Source organism: Mesoplodon bidens (genome assembly GCF_964165515.1).
Source record: "Mesoplodon bidens genome assembly, chromosome: 12".
Lineage (NCBI taxonomy): Eukaryota > Metazoa > Chordata > Mammalia > Artiodactyla > Ziphiidae > Mesoplodon > Mesoplodon bidens.
Genome location: NC_138168.1, coordinates 26929569 through 26947238, shown reverse-complemented (window position 1 = coordinate 26947238; position 17670 = coordinate 26929569). Strand labels below are relative to the sequence as shown.

General features: G+C 44.3%; 1 protein-coding gene across 3 annotated transcripts in view; it reads left to right on the top strand.

Moving 5' to 3' along the window:
- Nucleotides 1-17670, top strand: part of MDN1 (midasin AAA ATPase 1) — a 157693-nt gene that overhangs the window by 128826 nt on the left and 11197 nt on the right. For all 3 annotated transcript variants that reach the window (XM_081250560.1, XM_081250562.1, XM_081250561.1), the window contains exons 83-93: nt 84-245; nt 3553-3690; nt 6283-6424; nt 7718-7893; nt 8329-8478; nt 9460-9607; nt 12075-12391; nt 12616-12786; nt 14603-14704; nt 15718-15913; nt 17352-17522. In XM_081250560.1, the coding sequence (XP_081106686.1) occupies nt 84-245; nt 3553-3690; nt 6283-6424; nt 7718-7893; nt 8329-8478; nt 9460-9607; nt 12075-12391; nt 12616-12786; nt 14603-14704; nt 15718-15913; nt 17352-17522 (1873 nt within the window). The remainder of the gene's footprint in view (nt 1-83; nt 246-3552; nt 3691-6282; nt 6425-7717; nt 7894-8328; nt 8479-9459; nt 9608-12074; nt 12392-12615; nt 12787-14602; nt 14705-15717; nt 15914-17351; nt 17523-17670) is intronic.

Sequence of the window (17670 nt, the reverse complement as noted above, 5' to 3'; positions counted from 1 at the left end):
AAGGTGGTACAACCGCCGTCACTACCTGGTCACCCCAGAGGAGACCTGGTGTGAGCAGCCTTTCTGATCTGTTTTGCCCCCAGTTCTTCACCCAGTCCTGCCGCTTGTTGGTGCGCCTGGTGCCCATGCTCTCCAGGTACTCGGACCTCGTCCTCTTCTTCCTGACCATGTCTTTGGCAACTCACCGCAGCACTGCAAAGCTGCTCTCTGTGCTTGCCCAGATCTTTACGGAGCTTGCCCAGAAGGTAAGGACTGTTTACGTGGAGCACCACGGGGAAGCAGGTACCCATGTATTCCATACCCGTTAGTGTTTGGTTTGATGGGATTTTATTTTGGGCCTTCACAAATAGCAGGAGGTGATTTGCTCTCTCTGTGGGATTTTTAATTAATTTATATATATATATATATATATATATATATATATGTTTTTGTAGGTGGAAAGCATTCTCTGAAAGGTATTAAGACAATTACAAAATACAATTTTTTTTCCCTTGGCTGCGCAGCTTGTGGGATCCTAGTTCCCTGACCAGGGATTGAACCCAGGCCCTCAGCAGTGAAGCACGGAGTCCTAACCACTGGACCACCAGGGAATTCCCACTCTCCCTGTGGTGTTTGTTTTTTTTTTTGCGGTATGCAGGCCTCTCACCGCTGCGGCCTCTCCCGCTGCAGAGCACAGGCTCCGGACGCGCAGGCCCAACGGCCATGGCCCACGGGCCCAGCCGCTCCGCGGCACGTGGGATCCTCCCGGACCGGGGCACGAACCCCCGCCCCCTGCATCGACAGGCGGACTCCCAACCACTGTGCCACCAGGGAAGCCCCTCCCTGTGGATTTTTTACTACTTTGTCTGGCCTCCTTTTACTAATCCTTTTTCCACTGAAGGTTTGGAACCTGAAGGTCTCTCACTGGGGAGCTCCCTAGACTCCAGTCTGTCTAAAGGCTGCTGCTTTCTGTTCACACCCTTCTTTCCTGGTCTCCAATTTGAAATCTTCTTCTGATAACTCTGAGCTAGGCTTGTAGGACAGATGAATCCTTAAGGCTGTTAAGTTTTCGGTCGTTTATACTAACGCATGCTGAAATGGTAACGGGGCTCTTAATGTTAGGAGGGGCGTCTTTAATAGGGAAGTCATTCATTGATTCAGCCATGTACCCAGTGCTGTGAAAATCACTGAAGTTATAGAGATTGTAGACCCTACCCTTGGAATTCAGGAGCAGCAGTCAGAACTAACAGGCCCAGCCTGGCGTGCTAAGTCCAGTCACAAGGGTATCCAGTTCTGGGACTCAGAGTGAGTGAGTCACTTAGCCTCAGTTTCCTCATTTTACAAATGAGATTTGCATTTTTGTGAGAATCACCTTCAACTAAGTATATAGTTTTTTGTTTTTGTTTTTGTTTTGTCCCTAGTATTTTAAGATCTGTTCTGAATCTTAGTATAGGTGAGATGCACTTGAGGAAGATAGGAATTTACAAACTGAAGGTGAGGTCTAGGCTTCTTGTGAACAGTGAAGAGTTCTTAGTTCTCAGTATCTGGAATACTGGAAATGGTTAAAAAAAAATGGGAGCAAGCCCGTGCCTTGTATCTAGAGGATAAGTACGTACATTTGTTGAGTAATGGATAAATGAATGCCTCTCAGATTTGCCCCCTCTATCTGATGGGCACTGAGCCAGTCTTACATCCCATCACTTCTTGGAGGAAACACTTGCATGTAGAAGACAGTGGCAGGACAGTGTATGTTGAGGGTGCCCTGAGATTTGGGTTAGCTACGTTTGTCCACTTGCACCATTTCTCTTGTCTGACAAGTTGTAGAATGACTGTGGGCTGTCCGACCTGTGTGTGTCTGGGGGTAGCAGTGTGGGGTAGAAGTGGTTTTGATGAAAGCAAAGTGTTGGGAGCTCAGTGGCTGTCCCAGCTGCAGCCACTGTAGTAACATGACCTGCAGAAGGACATCCTGAATCTCCTTCCTTTATGGTTGATTCTGCCTGCATCTAAACATACTTCTTTAAAATAGTATATCTCACTGTCTTAACCAAAATGTATTTTTCAATCGACTTTCTAAGAATACATGTCCTGAAGGTGAGTTTGCCTTTCCATTCATTTAAATGTCCGAATTGTGTTCCTGTCCTCTCTGAGGAGTGCTGAGGGAACTTGAAAGTAGGTTAGACACAGTGCTAAGATAATAGATTTAGGGGAATTCCCTGGTGGTCCAGGACTCCGAGCTTCCACTGCAGTGGGGACACAGGTTCAGTCCCTGGTCGGGGAACTAAGATCCCGCGTGCTACATGGCGAGGCCAAAAAAAAAAAAAAGATAATAGATCTTGGTTGTGATTAAAGCACTTAATCCGTAGGAAGCTAGTTCTGTGTAACTAAGTCACAATCAGTGTTTGCTGGTCTTGGAACTTGGTCTTGTTAGTTAACAGCTTATTTGTAGTACATTCTCGTCCTTAGATTGGCAAATATCTTGATAGCTTGTACTTTCTCTGATAAAATTTCTGATTGAGAGCCATGATTTTCTTCTTTTTCTGTTCACTTTTGTCCCACACACTAGTAGTTGATATTTGGTTTTGGGCTATTTTCTTTTTTCTTTCTTTTTTTTTTTTTTTTTTTTTTTTTTTTTGTGGTACGCGGGCCTCTCGCTGTTGTGGCCTCTCCCGTTGCGGGGCACAGGCTCCGGACGCGCAGGCCCAGTGGCCACGGCTCACGGGCCCAGCCGCTCCGTGGCATGTGGGATCTTCCCGGACTGGGGCACGAACCCATGTCCCCTGCATCGGCAGGCGGACTCTCAACCAACCACTGTGCCACCAGGGAAGCCCTGGGCTATTTTCTGACATGAAATACAGTTTTATTAACTCTTCACAAGTCTTCCTGTGTCTGACCTTGTTCTTAACTCTAGACCCCATTGCCATGCTGGGTGCCAGGGTGCCAGGTGCCTTGGCAGCAGACAGCCCAGGCCAAATACAGCACGTTCCCTGAGAGTGACAGATTTACTTCAAGAGCTGAAGGGGAAGGCATATTTTTTTGTGTTGTAATTAACGTGACTTTATTTGAGGAGCATCACACAAAATTTTCTTCAATAAAAGGAAATGAAATCTCTCACTTGTAGCATCTGCTTTCAAGTTGCTGTATCTCCGGGGTTACATGTCTTCTCTCTTTCTTTTCAGGCTTGCTAATTTGAGAAGTAAAGAAGGACAAAACCCCTTTGGGATTTAGACACTGAGAGTTTCTGTGCCACACCCTGCCCCGTAACTTGCTCCTTAAGTACCGTCCTAATGTATACCTCATTCAAATTTTTGTCTTGGCAAATGACAAATTACTACATGCCAGCGGCCTCCACAAAGTCTCAAAATCTTGTATATTAAATCTGATGTCAAGCTTTGAAACTGCATAATAACTGTTGTCACCAACAGAAGTCTACTGTAGTTCAATCAGATTTAAAATACTGAGCTAGAAAAGAATTAATCATTTATTTACAGTATTTTCTCCTGTAGCAGGACTGGAAATCCCTTCTTTATTGCTTTTTTTTTTTTTTACCTAACTTTCACTCTTTTTATTTTTGAGGGATTTTGCTTGCCCAAAGAATTTATGGAAGATTCAGCGGGAGAGGGAGCGACTGAGTTCCATGACTACGAGGGAGGTGGCATTGGAGAAGGCGAGGGCATGAAGGATGTGAGTGACCAGATAGAAAATGAAGAACAGGTACGTTTTCACAGGCATGAAGTATGTATATAGTTTACAGAAGCTAACTCCTTTTTCACTATTTAAATTACATATATACATGGTTTTTCTACTAGGTTAATGGTTTTCAAACTGTGATCTAGGCACCTAAGAATACTGGAGCTTAGGGAGTGGATGTAAAAAGCTTAAAGACCACAGAAAGGAACTTTTGCAGCGCAGTCATCGGTTGTAGCTATAATTTGGGAGGGAAATGATTAAAAAATTTTTTATTTTAAATGGGAAAACTTTTGCTGATGACTTCTAAGAGAGCATTTTTGGTAGTGGTTCATTTAGGGATAAAAAGCTTGGCTATTTTAAGTGATAATTGCATTAAACAACAATGCCAGTGTTTGCTGTTAATAGGATTTATTGTTGTATGTCTTTAAGACATGGGGAAAGTTTTAAAATCTATATCCTTTTTTATTTGGAATCAAGAATGCTTTTGAAATATTTAGATGCTTTGGACTAAGATTGTTCTGTTGCTTTTTTAAATTCCAATCTCATTTGGGACCGTTTTTTTAAACACACTACTTTTATTTGGATTAATCAACCGTGACTTGAAGAAAGAAGAGGTAGTGGAATTACTTTTTATCACTTACATTCTAAATTTAGAGCACTGCATAAATTTCTATTTAAGGTATGGTTATACTTATTAAAAATAAAGGAACAAACCAATCCAAGCCTCCTCTCTTCCTTTGAAGGGAAAATTGGAAACATAAAAAAAACAAAAGAGTAATGCTAGCGTTTATGTGGCATAGCTCTCATGTACATCATGTGTGTGGATATACATACACAGATAACATACACATTATTGTTATTTTGGCCTTTTTCCGTATTTCTCAAATTTAACTTAATTAGCACATAGTACTTTGTTAATGGAAAAATAAAGGAAAAAGTAAACCTAACAGAAAAGTACAAATCCAATGTAAAAATCATTAAGTGGGATAGAAAGCTATCAAAACAGTTCGGCAGTATCTAATAAATTTTAAATTGTGTGTGTTCTTTGACCTAGGAATTCCATGTTTTCTTGTACAAATGCTAATAAGGGCCCAAGATAATAAATATGTGTATAATGGAGTGTGTTTATACAAGGATGCTCACTACAGCATTATTTATACTGGTGAAAATTATGAATTATTTAAATTATATTATTCATGCAGAACAATACTATAATTAAACATAATGAGATAGGTTTATAAGTGACAACATGGAAATATATCTAGGAGACATTTTTTAACTTAAATAAAAAAGCAGATGGCAAAACAGTTTGTCAAGCATAATCCCTTTTTGTTGAAGAAGATGCGGGAGGCCGGTATTGGTATACCCCATCTATATTTCTAAGTATCTGTTGGTGTACTTACGGATAAAAGTATGTGCCAGAACATCACCAGTGGTATTTACTCTTTCTCTTTTGCCTAGAAATTTTTTTTTTTTTTTTTTTTTGCGGTACACGGGCCCCTCACTGTTGTGGCCTCTCCTGTTGCAACGGAGCACAGGCTCCGGACGCGCAGGCTCAGCGGCCATGGCTCACGGGCCCAGCCGCTCCGCGGCATGTGGGATCTTCCCGGACCGGGGCACGAACCCGTGTGCCCTGCATCGGCAGGTGGACTCTCAACCACTGTGCCACCAGGGAAGCCCTTGCTTAGAAATTTTTAAGTGAGATTTTATTACTTTTGTATCTTAAAAAAAAGAACTTTAAAAATTTAGCTATAATGAAACATAACAATGTGAATCTTTTGCCCCAAATATAGTGTAGATTAGGTAGGAATATATAGTTTAAGGAAAAGTGAAGAAAATTACATTCACTGGCGAGGGATAAATTAGGAGTTTGGGATTAACAGACACACATTACTATACATAAAATAGGTAAACAACAAGGACCGACTGTATACCACAGGGAACTGTATTAAATATCTTGTAATAACCTACAATGGAAAAGAATCTGAAAAAGTGTGTTTGTATGTGTATATATAACTGAATCACTCTGCTGTACACCTGAAACTAACACAACATTGTAAATCAACTATACTTCAATAAAAAAATAAAAAGGAAGGTAGTAGGGGGAAAATTACATTCACAGTTGGGTAATGTCTATGAGAGATCAAAGTGACAAAACAGATGTTAAATTTATGGGCAATGTAGTAAGACTGATGAATTTTCTTTTACCCTAAAGAGAATGCATAGTCTTTTTTAGTATGTATGGATTAAAAAAAAAAATTCAGGGAAATTCCCTGGCGGTCCAGTGGTTAGGACTCTGTGTTTCCACTGCAGGTGGCCCAGGTTCAGTCCCTGGTCGGGAGACTAAGATCCCACAAGCTGCCCGGCTTGGCAAAAAAACAAACAATTCTCATGGAGAAAACCTCAACAAAATTCTATATTCTCTAACAAAAAATGTAATAAAACCGGAAATTAATTACAGAAATGTTAAAGCAAGTCACAAATTATGTGTATTTTCTCTCCCCAGAGATAATTTTATACCATTAGTCTTGGCATTTATACATTCTATTTAGAGCTGAATAAACATTAGTAACGTTACAGTGTGCATTTATGTTTCTATAATGCTTTTTCATATAGGCAGAAGATACATTTCAGAAGGGTCAAGAAAAGGATAAAGAGGATCCTGACTCAAAATCAGACATTAAGGGCGAGGATAATGCCATTGAGATGTCAGAAGACTTTGATGGGAAAATGCATGATGGGGAGCTTGAAGAACGAGGTTTGTCTGTCTGTTTGTCTGTTTGATCTGTCACTTCATTCTTATTCTTGAAAAATAAATGTCTTATCCAGGAAATTACGTATTTCCAATAAGGAGCCTATTATACTCTTCTGGAACAAGTTGGTTACTCTGCATAACTGCAGGTGGAAACATCAGTGTATGCCTGTGCCATCCCCTCCTCCGGTCAGAAGTCTCTAGTCCATTTTGGAGATTCTGCTCTTGAGTAAGCGCAGACGCTGACTCTGACGTTCTGGCTGCCTCGTGTGCCAGATCAGTGACTTCGTAGTGTCCTTCAGGGAAATCTAGAAGAGCAAGGAGATGATCCCTAGCAGAGCTTGGCTCTCAGCTCAAGTTACATTGTTCTGGGGAGGTTGTTTTTTAATATATATTTTTTTCTGATTACAAAATTAGTAGACATTTGTTGTAGGTGATCTGGAACAAAAATGCAGAAACCAAATCGATACCCTTTAGGCCTACCACCCAAATCACTTAATCAGTTTTGGGTTATTTCCAGTTCTTGCATGTATATATATAGACGCAGAGACCATAAGTGGTTCTATAGTCTGCTTTTTTCATTTAACTTATGAACATTACATGTTATTGAAAATTATTTGATAATAAGACTTCTTACAGCACATTATCATCTGTTGTGTTTGAACCACAATTCAACTGTTGCCCTCAATTTCTGTCCAAAGTTTAATCTGAAATACAGTGTCTTACTTTAAGTGAATGCCTTGCAGAAATGATACCTGACCTCAGAGTAGAAGAATGTATGCATGCCTAAGTAGCGTTTAAGGGTATAACCTTTGTCAAAGTAGACCTTGAACGAAGACAAAGGCAAGAAAATTCTGGTTAATTGAGCTAGACACATGATTTGAGATGTTGGGTAAAATCATTGACATAGAGTGTGTTGGAGACAGGGAGGAACCTTGGGAATTTCGTAGTCCCGCCTCATCATTTCCCAGGTAAGAAAGCAAAACCCAGTGAGGTTGCTGAAGTCCCATAATGAACACTCTCCCAGCACCAGAACTAGGCATCCTGATAGCTGTTCCACCACCCTCCTCACAGTCTGTCGACATAACACGTCACAGACCTCCTTCCTCCTCCAAACAGTCTGCAAAACACAGTAGGACTACTTCAGGAGATCTAAAGCATCTCCTCTAGGGTGTTCTGTAGAAACAGGCAGTAAATCCCAGGTCGGACCCTTGCCCGGCCCTTGCCTCTCCTACATACACAGGAACAGATCAATTTGGGGATCTGCCGAACTAAGCTCAGCGCCTTCTTCCCTTTCAGAAGAGGATGATGAGAAATCAGATAGTGAGGGTGGAGACCTGGATAAACAGATGGGCGATCTGAATGGTGAGGAAGCTGACAAACTAGATGAGAGGCTTTGGGGTGATGACGACGGTGAGGAAGATGAGGAGGAAGAAGACAGTAAAACTGAAGAAACAGGACCAGGAATGGATGAGGTAATTAAAAGATTCCCTCCATCACATAGTCCCTAGGTTGAGAGGAGGCAGTCTTCCTCCCAAATACCACTCCCTGCTGTTCACTGCTCGTCCTTTTCTGGCTTGGTTTTTCTTCTTCTGTTTCTTCCATCTCTGTTTCTTCTTTTTCCTCTGCTATCTAGGTTATCGATTGTCTTTACGGCTAAAAGAGTAGCCTGACCGGCATGTTCACGACAACTCCCCACCCCTGCTGTTCACACACCTGCCCTCACTGCTTCCATCCAGGCAGACCTGCACGTTCCCTCCAGGATGACATATGCCCTGTCAGCTGGATGTTTCCATAGGGTTGGCCCAATATGTGTCTAAGAGCTGCGTTAGGTAGGGTCACCCTATGTGAAAGCAGTTGTTCAGATTGAGAGCGAGGATTTTTGTGTTTTTTCTTCCTCTGGTATTTAGGAAGATCCTGAACTTGTTGCTAAAGATGACAACTTGGATGCTGGGAAGTCAAGCAGAGATAAAACCCAGCAAGATAAGAAGGAAGAAAAGGAAGAAGCAGAAGCTGATGATGGGCAAGGCCAAGATAAAATTAATGAACAAATAGATGAGGTAATGAGGATTCAGAACCAACCTGCTCTCCTGACTCAAGGCCAGGGCCACTGCAACGCACAGCTCCTGGGGGTGTCTCAAGACATTTTTTTTTCCTGCTTATCATTTGCTTTCCCATTGCCTCATAAGGGAATGTGTAACAGAGCCTCTTAACCGGACATAAAATATCTAACTATTGGTTACCGATGAGGTGGTCTTCATGCTGTTTGGACTCGTGCTGTAGTTTGGAAGCTAAAACCTGTGGTCCTTTTCTGTATTTCTTCCCATAAACTTCCGTGTCCTCTTTGAGATTAAGTAACACAGCACCTCTTATCAGTGGAGAATGTGCACTGAAAGTGAAACTTGAAATTCCAACATGAAAATTCAAAGAATATTGGTAAAATTCTAATGTGTACTGGTAATTTTAGGGAAGAGACACTGTATTCTCTCAGCATAACTACAGTTGACCCTTGAGCAATGTAGGCGTTGGGGGCACTGACCATCTGCAGGGTTGGAAATCTGTGTGTAACTTTACAGCTGGCCCTCTACATCCGCGGGTCCCACCAGCCACAGATCTGTGTGGCACTGTAGCACGTATTTATTGAAAAAAACGTGCATAAGTGGTCCATGTAAGTGGACCCACACAGTTCAGACCTGTGTTGTTCAAGAGTCAACTGTGCTTTGAGCTGATTATATGTGAATGCTACACTTTTTTTTTTTTTTTTTTTTTTTTTTTTTTTTTTTGCGGTGCGCAGGCCTCTCACCGCTGTGGCCTCTCCCGCTGCGGAGCACAGGCTCCTGACACGCAGACTCAGCGGCCACGGCCCACAGGCCCAGCCGCTCCACGGCATGTGGGATCCTCCTGGACCAGGGCACGAACCCGTGTCCCCTGCATCGGCAGGTGGACTCTCCACCACTGCGCCACCAGGGAAGCCCCTGAATGCTACACTTTTTAAAAGTTCATTTTTATTCATATTTTCCTGTTCTCTCCGTTGTCCAAAGAGGGAATATGATGAGAACGAGGTGGACCCTTACCATGGCAATCAGGAAAAGCTGCCCGAACCTGAGGCCTTGGACCTTCCAGATGACTTGGACCTAGACAGTGAAGACAAGGATGGTGATGGGGACGCAGACAGCGAAGACGGAGAAGGTGTGTCTTTCGAAACCTAAAGAGCCCGTTGGAAGTCACTGAAACTGAGCAGTAACAGATTTCTCTTCAGGCCAGTGTGATGGCCAGGTCATTATCGTGTTGTCTGGTCAGCACAATTCCAGTTTGATGACATTCCTTGCCGTTTCTTTGTCTCTCCTCTGGGTAGACCTGGAGCTTGTAGACCAGCAGGTCTCTGTCACTCCTGTCGTCTCCTGTCCTGTGTTTCAGTGCTGCTGTCCCAGGCGGTGTTGTCACACACAGCCCCATCGCCCCACAGTGTCACCATGTGCCCCGTCTCAAGGGCTGATGTAAACACCGTGCAGTCCAGGTAGAGCCAGGCCTCTCATGGAGCCCAGTCACAGCTTTCCTGGGAAAGTTGTTGATTGTTGTGCATATGTTGTGTGTTTAGTCTGAAATATGAAATCACCATGGGGAGTGAAATGGGATAGTCCCAAAAGAAAGCACTTGGCATGGCAGTACTTCAGCGCCTCTGTCACCCACTGTTCAACCCGAGTGTGACTCCTTAGGGGTGCTGTCTAGTATCGGAAGCTTGTGTACGCGGTGCCGCTGAAATAGAGAGCCCCCGTCGTGGTGGGCAACCAGATGAAAGGTGGCGCCAGCGAGGCTCTGCTTCTTAGTGAATCAGTTATATATGTCGAAAGCTATTAAAAACACTGTATTGGAAAAAAAAGAGCAAGTTACAAAAGAATTAATGAGAGGTACCATTTAGGTGGAAATGTAATACAAGAACCAGTACTATATATTGTTTATGGATACATCAAATATACGAACACATAGAAAGGAATAATATACAGTAACTTCAGGTTATGAGCTCTGAGGAAGTAGGAAGGGCAAAGGCATCCAGAATCCAGACAGCTGTGTCCAGAACCATTTATTTCTTAAAAATGAGTGACAAGTTTGATAGACTTGTGGTAACACATTAACATCTGTTAAATCTAGGAGGTGAGTATATGGCTCAAATTTAAATGCATTTCTCACGTTTAAGGTATTTGGTAATTCGTGCTTAGAACAGTCTTCGCTCTGTGAATCTCTAGTTTACTTTTTTTTTTATAAATTTATTTTATTTTTATTTTTTGGCTGTGTTGGGTCTTTGTTGCTGTGCGTGGGCTTTCTCTGGTTGCGGTGAGCGGGGGCTGCTCTTCGTTGCAGTACACAGGCTTCTCATTGCAGTGGCTTCTCTTGTTGCAGAGCACGGGCTCTAGGCACATGGGCTTCAGGAGTTGTGGCACGTGGGCTCAGTAGTTGTGGTGCACGGGCTTAGTTGCTCTGCAGCATGTGGGATCTTCCCAGACCAGGGCTCAAACCTGTGTCCCCTGCATTGGCAGGTGCCACCCGGGAAGCCCTCTAGTTTACTTTTTAAATGTAATATAAGCTGCTGCTTCTAAGCCATTTCCATTAACTTATAATTTTGGAATCTTACTTCAACCTTAAATTCAACAACCAAGCATAAAATTAAAATCCACTGAGAATCTAATAAGCCATTTGCCCTAGAAAAATATCCAGGCTCGTTTTAAGCTACTGAGTATATAAACTAAGAAGCAGTTACTATTAAAAATTTTTTTTTAAGTTTTATACAGTTCTTTCCATTTACAGTTACTACAAAATATTGGCTCTATTCCCCATGTTGTATAATACATCCTTGAGCCTGTCTTACACCTGATAGTTTGTACCTCCCACTCTCCCACCCCCAATACACATGCACACACCCCCGCACATGCACACAGACACACACACACAGGTAACCACTAGTTCTCTCTGTGAATCTGAAGAGCAATTATTTTAAAGAATTATTTGCTAACAAAATAACTGATTTCTGAAGTGCCCAAAGTTTAGAAAAGCTCTTTTAAATAAACAAAATGTTTAAATAAGATTGTTCCCATTTGAATATATGTTGTATTTTCTGTGTATGGTAAAGAATGATGTCTACCAATTATTCCCAGTGATAGACTGGCATTTCCTATCTGTTCTAAAATATTCCTATTGTTGTGGTGGCTTTTAGGATTTTTTAGTGGATTACTTATTCTTTAATGAAATGCACCATCTAAACAGTTGTATGCAATATGTAAGTACGGTTAAGAGCAGATGTAGGCAAAATTTTTCTGTGAAGGGTCGGTCAGATAATAAACATACAGTCTTTGCAGGTCATAAGCTGCAACAGAGTTGCAAATACTTAGTTTTGCTCTTACAGTGTGAAAGCAGCCGCAGGTAATACAGAATGGATGGGGTAAACACATAGGTAAATGGTTGGTGCAGCTGTGTTCCTATAAAACTTGTGGAGAAATTTGCAGAAATATGTGGATGGCCAGATTTGGCCCAAGGACCATAGTTTGCCAACTCCTGGTTCGAGAATAATAATAAGACCCTTGTGTAACTACATCCCATCTTAAGAAGTCACATTGTTTGATTTTTAAATTCTGTGTTCCTTCTTTTGGTTTCATCTGTCCAGAAGAGAATCCTTTGGAAATTAAAGAGAAACCAATGGATACTGTAGAAGCAGGTCATGAAGCCGAAGACATAAACAAAGAGACTGAGGCTGACCAGAATGAAGGCCAGGGTCAGCACGAGCCTGAGGGAGGCTCCAGTGAAGATGACCAGGAGGAGGGGGAGGAAGAGATGGACACAGGAGCTGCCGACCAAGACAAGGATGTTGCCCAGCATCCTGAAGAGAACGCAGAGGAGGAGCAGCAGTCTTTGGAGGACAAGGACACCAGTGAGGAAAGTGCAGAGAAGGATGTCCCTGTTGACCAAGGTCTCCAGCCTCAGGTATCATGGCGGGTCTGGCTTGTCTTCGATTAAAACTATGATGATGAGAAAAAATTACCTTCTTCCCACTGGAATCTCTCTTAGGCTACTTTGCCGAGCAGGTTTATGTTTCTGTTTAAGACCCGCTTTGGCCGATCCCCTCCCTGCAGACTCCCCTTAGTGAGGGGGGCCTCCCACCTCATCTTCCTCCAGAGCAGTTAATGCTGTGTTTGATTTCCCTGCAGATGCAGGAAAAAGAGGAAGAAGGGGAGAACTCTGACACGGAGCAGCAGGTGCCAGAGGCTACGGAGAGGAAAGAGCACGACTCCTGCGGGCAGACGGGCTTGGAGAGCGAGCAGAGCGAGCATGCCGTGGAGCTGGCGGGGGCCGCGCCCGAGAAGGAGCAGGGGAAGGAGGTGAAGGGCCCTCTCTGCCTCGCCCGCTGCCCCTTGGGAGGGCCTCTTCTCCCTGTCCGAAACCAAGTTCTGTTTAGCAGTAGTTGGTTCGTGTATGATGTTTATCTGTGGTTGACATCTAACATATCATCTCCCGTTCATTAAGAAAGTGGTCGTACACCTATTTTTATATGCCCACTGGAACAAATCCCAGAATACTTTTACACACTTTATTTAAGTGATGTGCTCAATGAGAAAAAGTTATTAGAGTGTAGTTCTCTGTGGGAGAACCAAGTTCAAATTATATTTTAGAAAGCTCCTAAGGAAAGAAGAGTTGACTTGAGACTTCACGCAGTGGTATGGCTCTAGTATCTAGTAGGGCTTCCCTTTTCCTCGCTGTTCACCAGGCTTCTAAACATTAATGTCAAATGGAAAGTGCCTCTTCATTCCTTGACATAGGGTGAGGTGTCTTTTGTGGCCCAGTTGGGGCACTGGCAGCCTGGAAGGAGCCCTGGAAGTTGGAGGGCCTGCTACTCAGAGGTTTCTCTGGACAACTCCCTTGGCCTCTCTGCACCCCTACTTTCTCAGCAATAATTACAACGGTTTATATTTCTCATCCCCCTTCCAAACCATTTACTGAGCACCCATTAGGTGCTGAGCATTTCATTACTTTAGCAAGTCTTCATCGTGGCCCTATAAGATAGATATTATTGTTCTTTGTATGTTCTCCATTTTATTTTTTATTTTATTTTATTTATTTATTTTTTTGGTACGTGGGCCTCTCACTGTTGTGGCCTCTCCCGTTGCGGAGCACAGGCTCGCTCCGGACGCGCAGGCTCAGCGGCCATGGCTCACGGGCCCAGCCGCTCCACGGCATGTGGGATCTTCCCGGACTGGGGCACAAACCCGTGTCCCCTGCATCGGCAGGCGGACTCTCAACCACTGCGCCACCAGGGAAGTCCCTATTTTTTATTTTTTAAGAACATTTTTCTTTTTCTTTTCTTTTATTTAGTTTTGGCTGCGTTGGGTCTTCGTTGCTGTGCACGGGCTTTCTCTAGTTGCAGCGAGTGGGGGCTACTTTTCGTTGTGCGCATGCTTCTCATTGCAGTGGCTTCTCTTGTTGTAGAGTTGTGGCACATGGGCTCAGTAGTTGTGGCACATGGGCTCAGTAGTTGTGGCTCTTGGGCTCTAGAGAGTAGGCTCAGTAGTTGTGGCGCACGAGCTTAGTTGCTCCGCGGCATGTGGGATCTTCCTGTACCAGGGATCGAACCCACGTCCTCTGCATTGGCAGGCGGATTCTTAACCACTGCCCCACCAGGGAAGTCCCTATGTTCTCCATCTTATGTCCGAGTTAAATAAGCCCCAGTGAAGTTAAATGACAATCTCCAGAGTACTCAGCTGGTTGGTGATGAAGCCTGGTTTCAAATCGAGGTCTGTCCCACCTTCAGAGTAAGCCATTACCTCCCGTAGAGAAGGAACTAACGAAGTCCCACAGGAGGGTAACAGACTCAGGTCTAGATGCTCTCATTTCTGCCCACAGGCCAAGCCTTAGTCATGGGTGAGTTCCAGAGCAGACAGGCAGGTATGGTCACAGTTGTCCCTTGGGGTCCAAGAAGGATTGATTCCAAGACACCCCTGGATACCCAAATCCGAGGCTGCTCAAGTCCCTTATGTAAACTGGCGCAGTACAGTGGGCCCTCCGTGTCCCCGGATATAGAGTGCCAACTGCATATGACTGTGAGATGAGAATGGTGAGAGGAGTTGTGCACAGTGCAGTCGATAACCAGATGCTTGCACAGCTTCCTCCACCTCATTCTTTGTGGCTTGGATTTCACAGGAACACGGCAGTGGAGCTGCGGATGCAAACCAGGCAGAAGGCCATGAATCCAACTTCATCGCCCGGTTGGCCTCTCAGAAAAACACCAGGAAAAACACACAGGTCTCTATCACTCTCTCTATCACTCTTCACCTAAACTTAGGTGAAGGCTGCATGTAAAATGATGTTCTAAATGTAATGGTTTTAAAAAAAAAAACTACCAAATTCCCAGCCTTTGCTGTCTCACCATGATGTCAGCCTTGGTGAGCAGGCCAGGACTGTGGGGCTTTCCCAGCTGGGGCTTCTTCCCTGTGTGGGGACAGACACACACACACACACACACACACACACACACACGCACACAGAGACACAGACATGCATGCACACACAGACGCATGCACGCGCACACACACCCTTATCCTGTTAAGTTCTTATTATGGAGCCTAAAAACCAGGTGTTCTGTGTTGTTGCCAAGGACTAACCAGTCTTACTCTGTTCACTGTCCATTCTCTTTTTTGTTTTATTTTTAAATTTTTTTAAATTTAATTAGATTTATTTATTTTGGCTGCACTGCATGGCTTGCAGGATCTTATTTCCCCAACCAGGGATTGAACCCAGGCCCCAGCAGTGAAAGCGACGAGTCCTAACCACTGGACTGGCAGGGAATTCCCTCTTTTGTGTTTTAAAAATAAGGTTTTTTAAAATGGGATATTATTCATGCATGTGATACAAAATTAGTATATAGAAACCAGTCCCCTAAAAAGCTTCCATTTTATTCCTGTCCCCAAGCCACCCAAGGGACTATGCTCAGAGCATATTGGTGCTGCCAGTCTTGTCTTCTTTCTAAGAGACTTTCTGCATATGTAGTATAGGTATGGATGTTTGTGTGTGTGCACCTCCCTGTGTGAGAGTGTTTCTTTGCCTCTTTGCCTTTGTTTCAGGTATAAAAGTATATCATAGAGATTGCTCTGTATATGTATTTAGAGATCTTCCTATTAACAGCTTCACTGAAATCCACTCTTGTATGGTACACCTGGTTAACTTAATCAGCCCCCTGAGGGTAAACATTATGATTATTTTTACTCTTTTTGCCATTACAGACAAGGTTCTGATGAATTTCCTCATATTTCCCACAGAGTTTTAAGAGGAAACCTGGGCAGGCCGACAACGAACGCTCCATGGGTGACCACAATGAGCGTGTGCACAAGAGGCTGAGGACTGTGGACACGGACAACCACACTGAGCAGGGCCCGGCCCAGTCCCAGGCCGAGGACGCGGAAGCATTTGAGCACATTAAACAGGGTAGCGAGCCCTATGATGTACAGACCTACGGTACGACGCAGGGAAGGCTTCTCCTTTGGTCCCTGAGCTCTGTGAGCGCTTATGCTGTGTGCCCGCCAGGTGTTCTTACAAGTCATCTTAGGAGGGAGGGGAAATGGCTTTTTAAACTAGTTTCCTTCTAATTAGAACTGTGCAGAAATACAATTTGTTTTGGATATAAAGATATCTGTAGCCAAGTGCAGGGTTTCAGTGCTCAGGGTTCTGGGTCTGGTGTAAGCCTTTTAAATATCTTTGGTAATGGTTGGCCGTATCCAAACCCAGCACTGATCTCAGGGATTCTGAGTAGTGGACATTTCTTCAGAATCACCTGGCAATGGTAGGAGCTGTGAACTTGAAATATGTGTTTCAAGAAAGGAGAGAGGACTTCCCTGGTTGGCACAGTGGTTGAGAATCTGCCTGCCAATGCAGGGGCACAGGTTCGAGGCCTGGTCCGGGAAGATCCCACATGCCACGGAGCAACTAAGCCCGTGCACCACAACTACTGAAGCCCGTGTGCCTAGAGCCTGTGCTCCGCAACAAGAGAAGCCACCACAGTGAGAAGCACATGCACCGTTACAAAGAGTAGTCCCCGCTCACCACAACTAGAGGAAGCCCGCACGCAGCAATGAAGACCCAGCGCAGCCATAAATAAACAAGGAGAAAAAAGATCTCAGCATAGAAAGGGAGTAGTCAGTCGTCACTCAGTCTCCGCTTCAAGTTCTCCTGGTAACTTGTCACTGTTTCGTTCCTAACATGCAAGCTGGTGTTGCTAATGTGTACTATGAGGATGGTACAACAAGACTGCTCTGCTGTGGATTACTGTTTTCTCTCCCTGTCCCCACTTTGAAGAAAAATGAAGCAATACCAGTGATGGCTGCCGTGCATGGAGCTTTTACCTTGTGCCCAGCACCGTTATGAGCCTTTGCGGCATGACCATGGAGTTCCTCTAACAGTCTTTACCAGCTAGGATTTCTCCATTTTATAGATCAGCACACTGAGGCCGAAGATGTTTAAGAACTGGTCCAAGATCACGATGCTGGGATTCCCATGCTGATCTTTCTGTGCCCCGTATTGTTATACTTTATCACTACAGTTTTTCCACCCGTAACTTGGCAATGAGGATGGTTCCATTAGCTGCTCTGAGTCACGTGCCTGGCGTGTTTATTCTGGTTCAGTCTCTGGCCATAGCAATAAAAACCCAGCTAAACATCCAACTCTATGGTCACATGTATAGTTACACTGTATCCTTGAAGCTTCTGGCCGGGGGGCGTGGCGGGGAGTGTTAAGCACTTACATCAGTAGGTCACAGACAAGCCAAGTACTGTGTCCAAGCCACATAACCAGTCAGTGGCAGAATCTTGGAAACTACGAATGACCAAAAGCACACCCACTTGTGATGGCTTTGTCTGCAGAGAGCTGACTTTTTCATGTGTGTGCACTTTGTTGGCAGATGTGGCTAGCACGGAGCAGCAGCAGTCTGCAAAGGACCCCAGTGAGGCTTGGGAAGAGGAGGAGACAGAGGACGCCTCCGTGGGCACAGGGGAGCAGGAGGAGCTCTGTGCAGTAGACATGGAGCAGCTGGAGTCAGAGGAGGCCAGGTCGGGGCGCACAGCCGGGCCAGGTGAGTCCTGCAGTGAGCACACCCTCCTGCCTAAGCTCTCTGACTCACAGAAGCCATTTCTCTGGTGCTGCAGTCGCGCTTGGTCAGTCCTTTCCCCATCCTAACCCATGGCTTAGAGATTCATTTGCCCATAATGATTTCCCTGTAC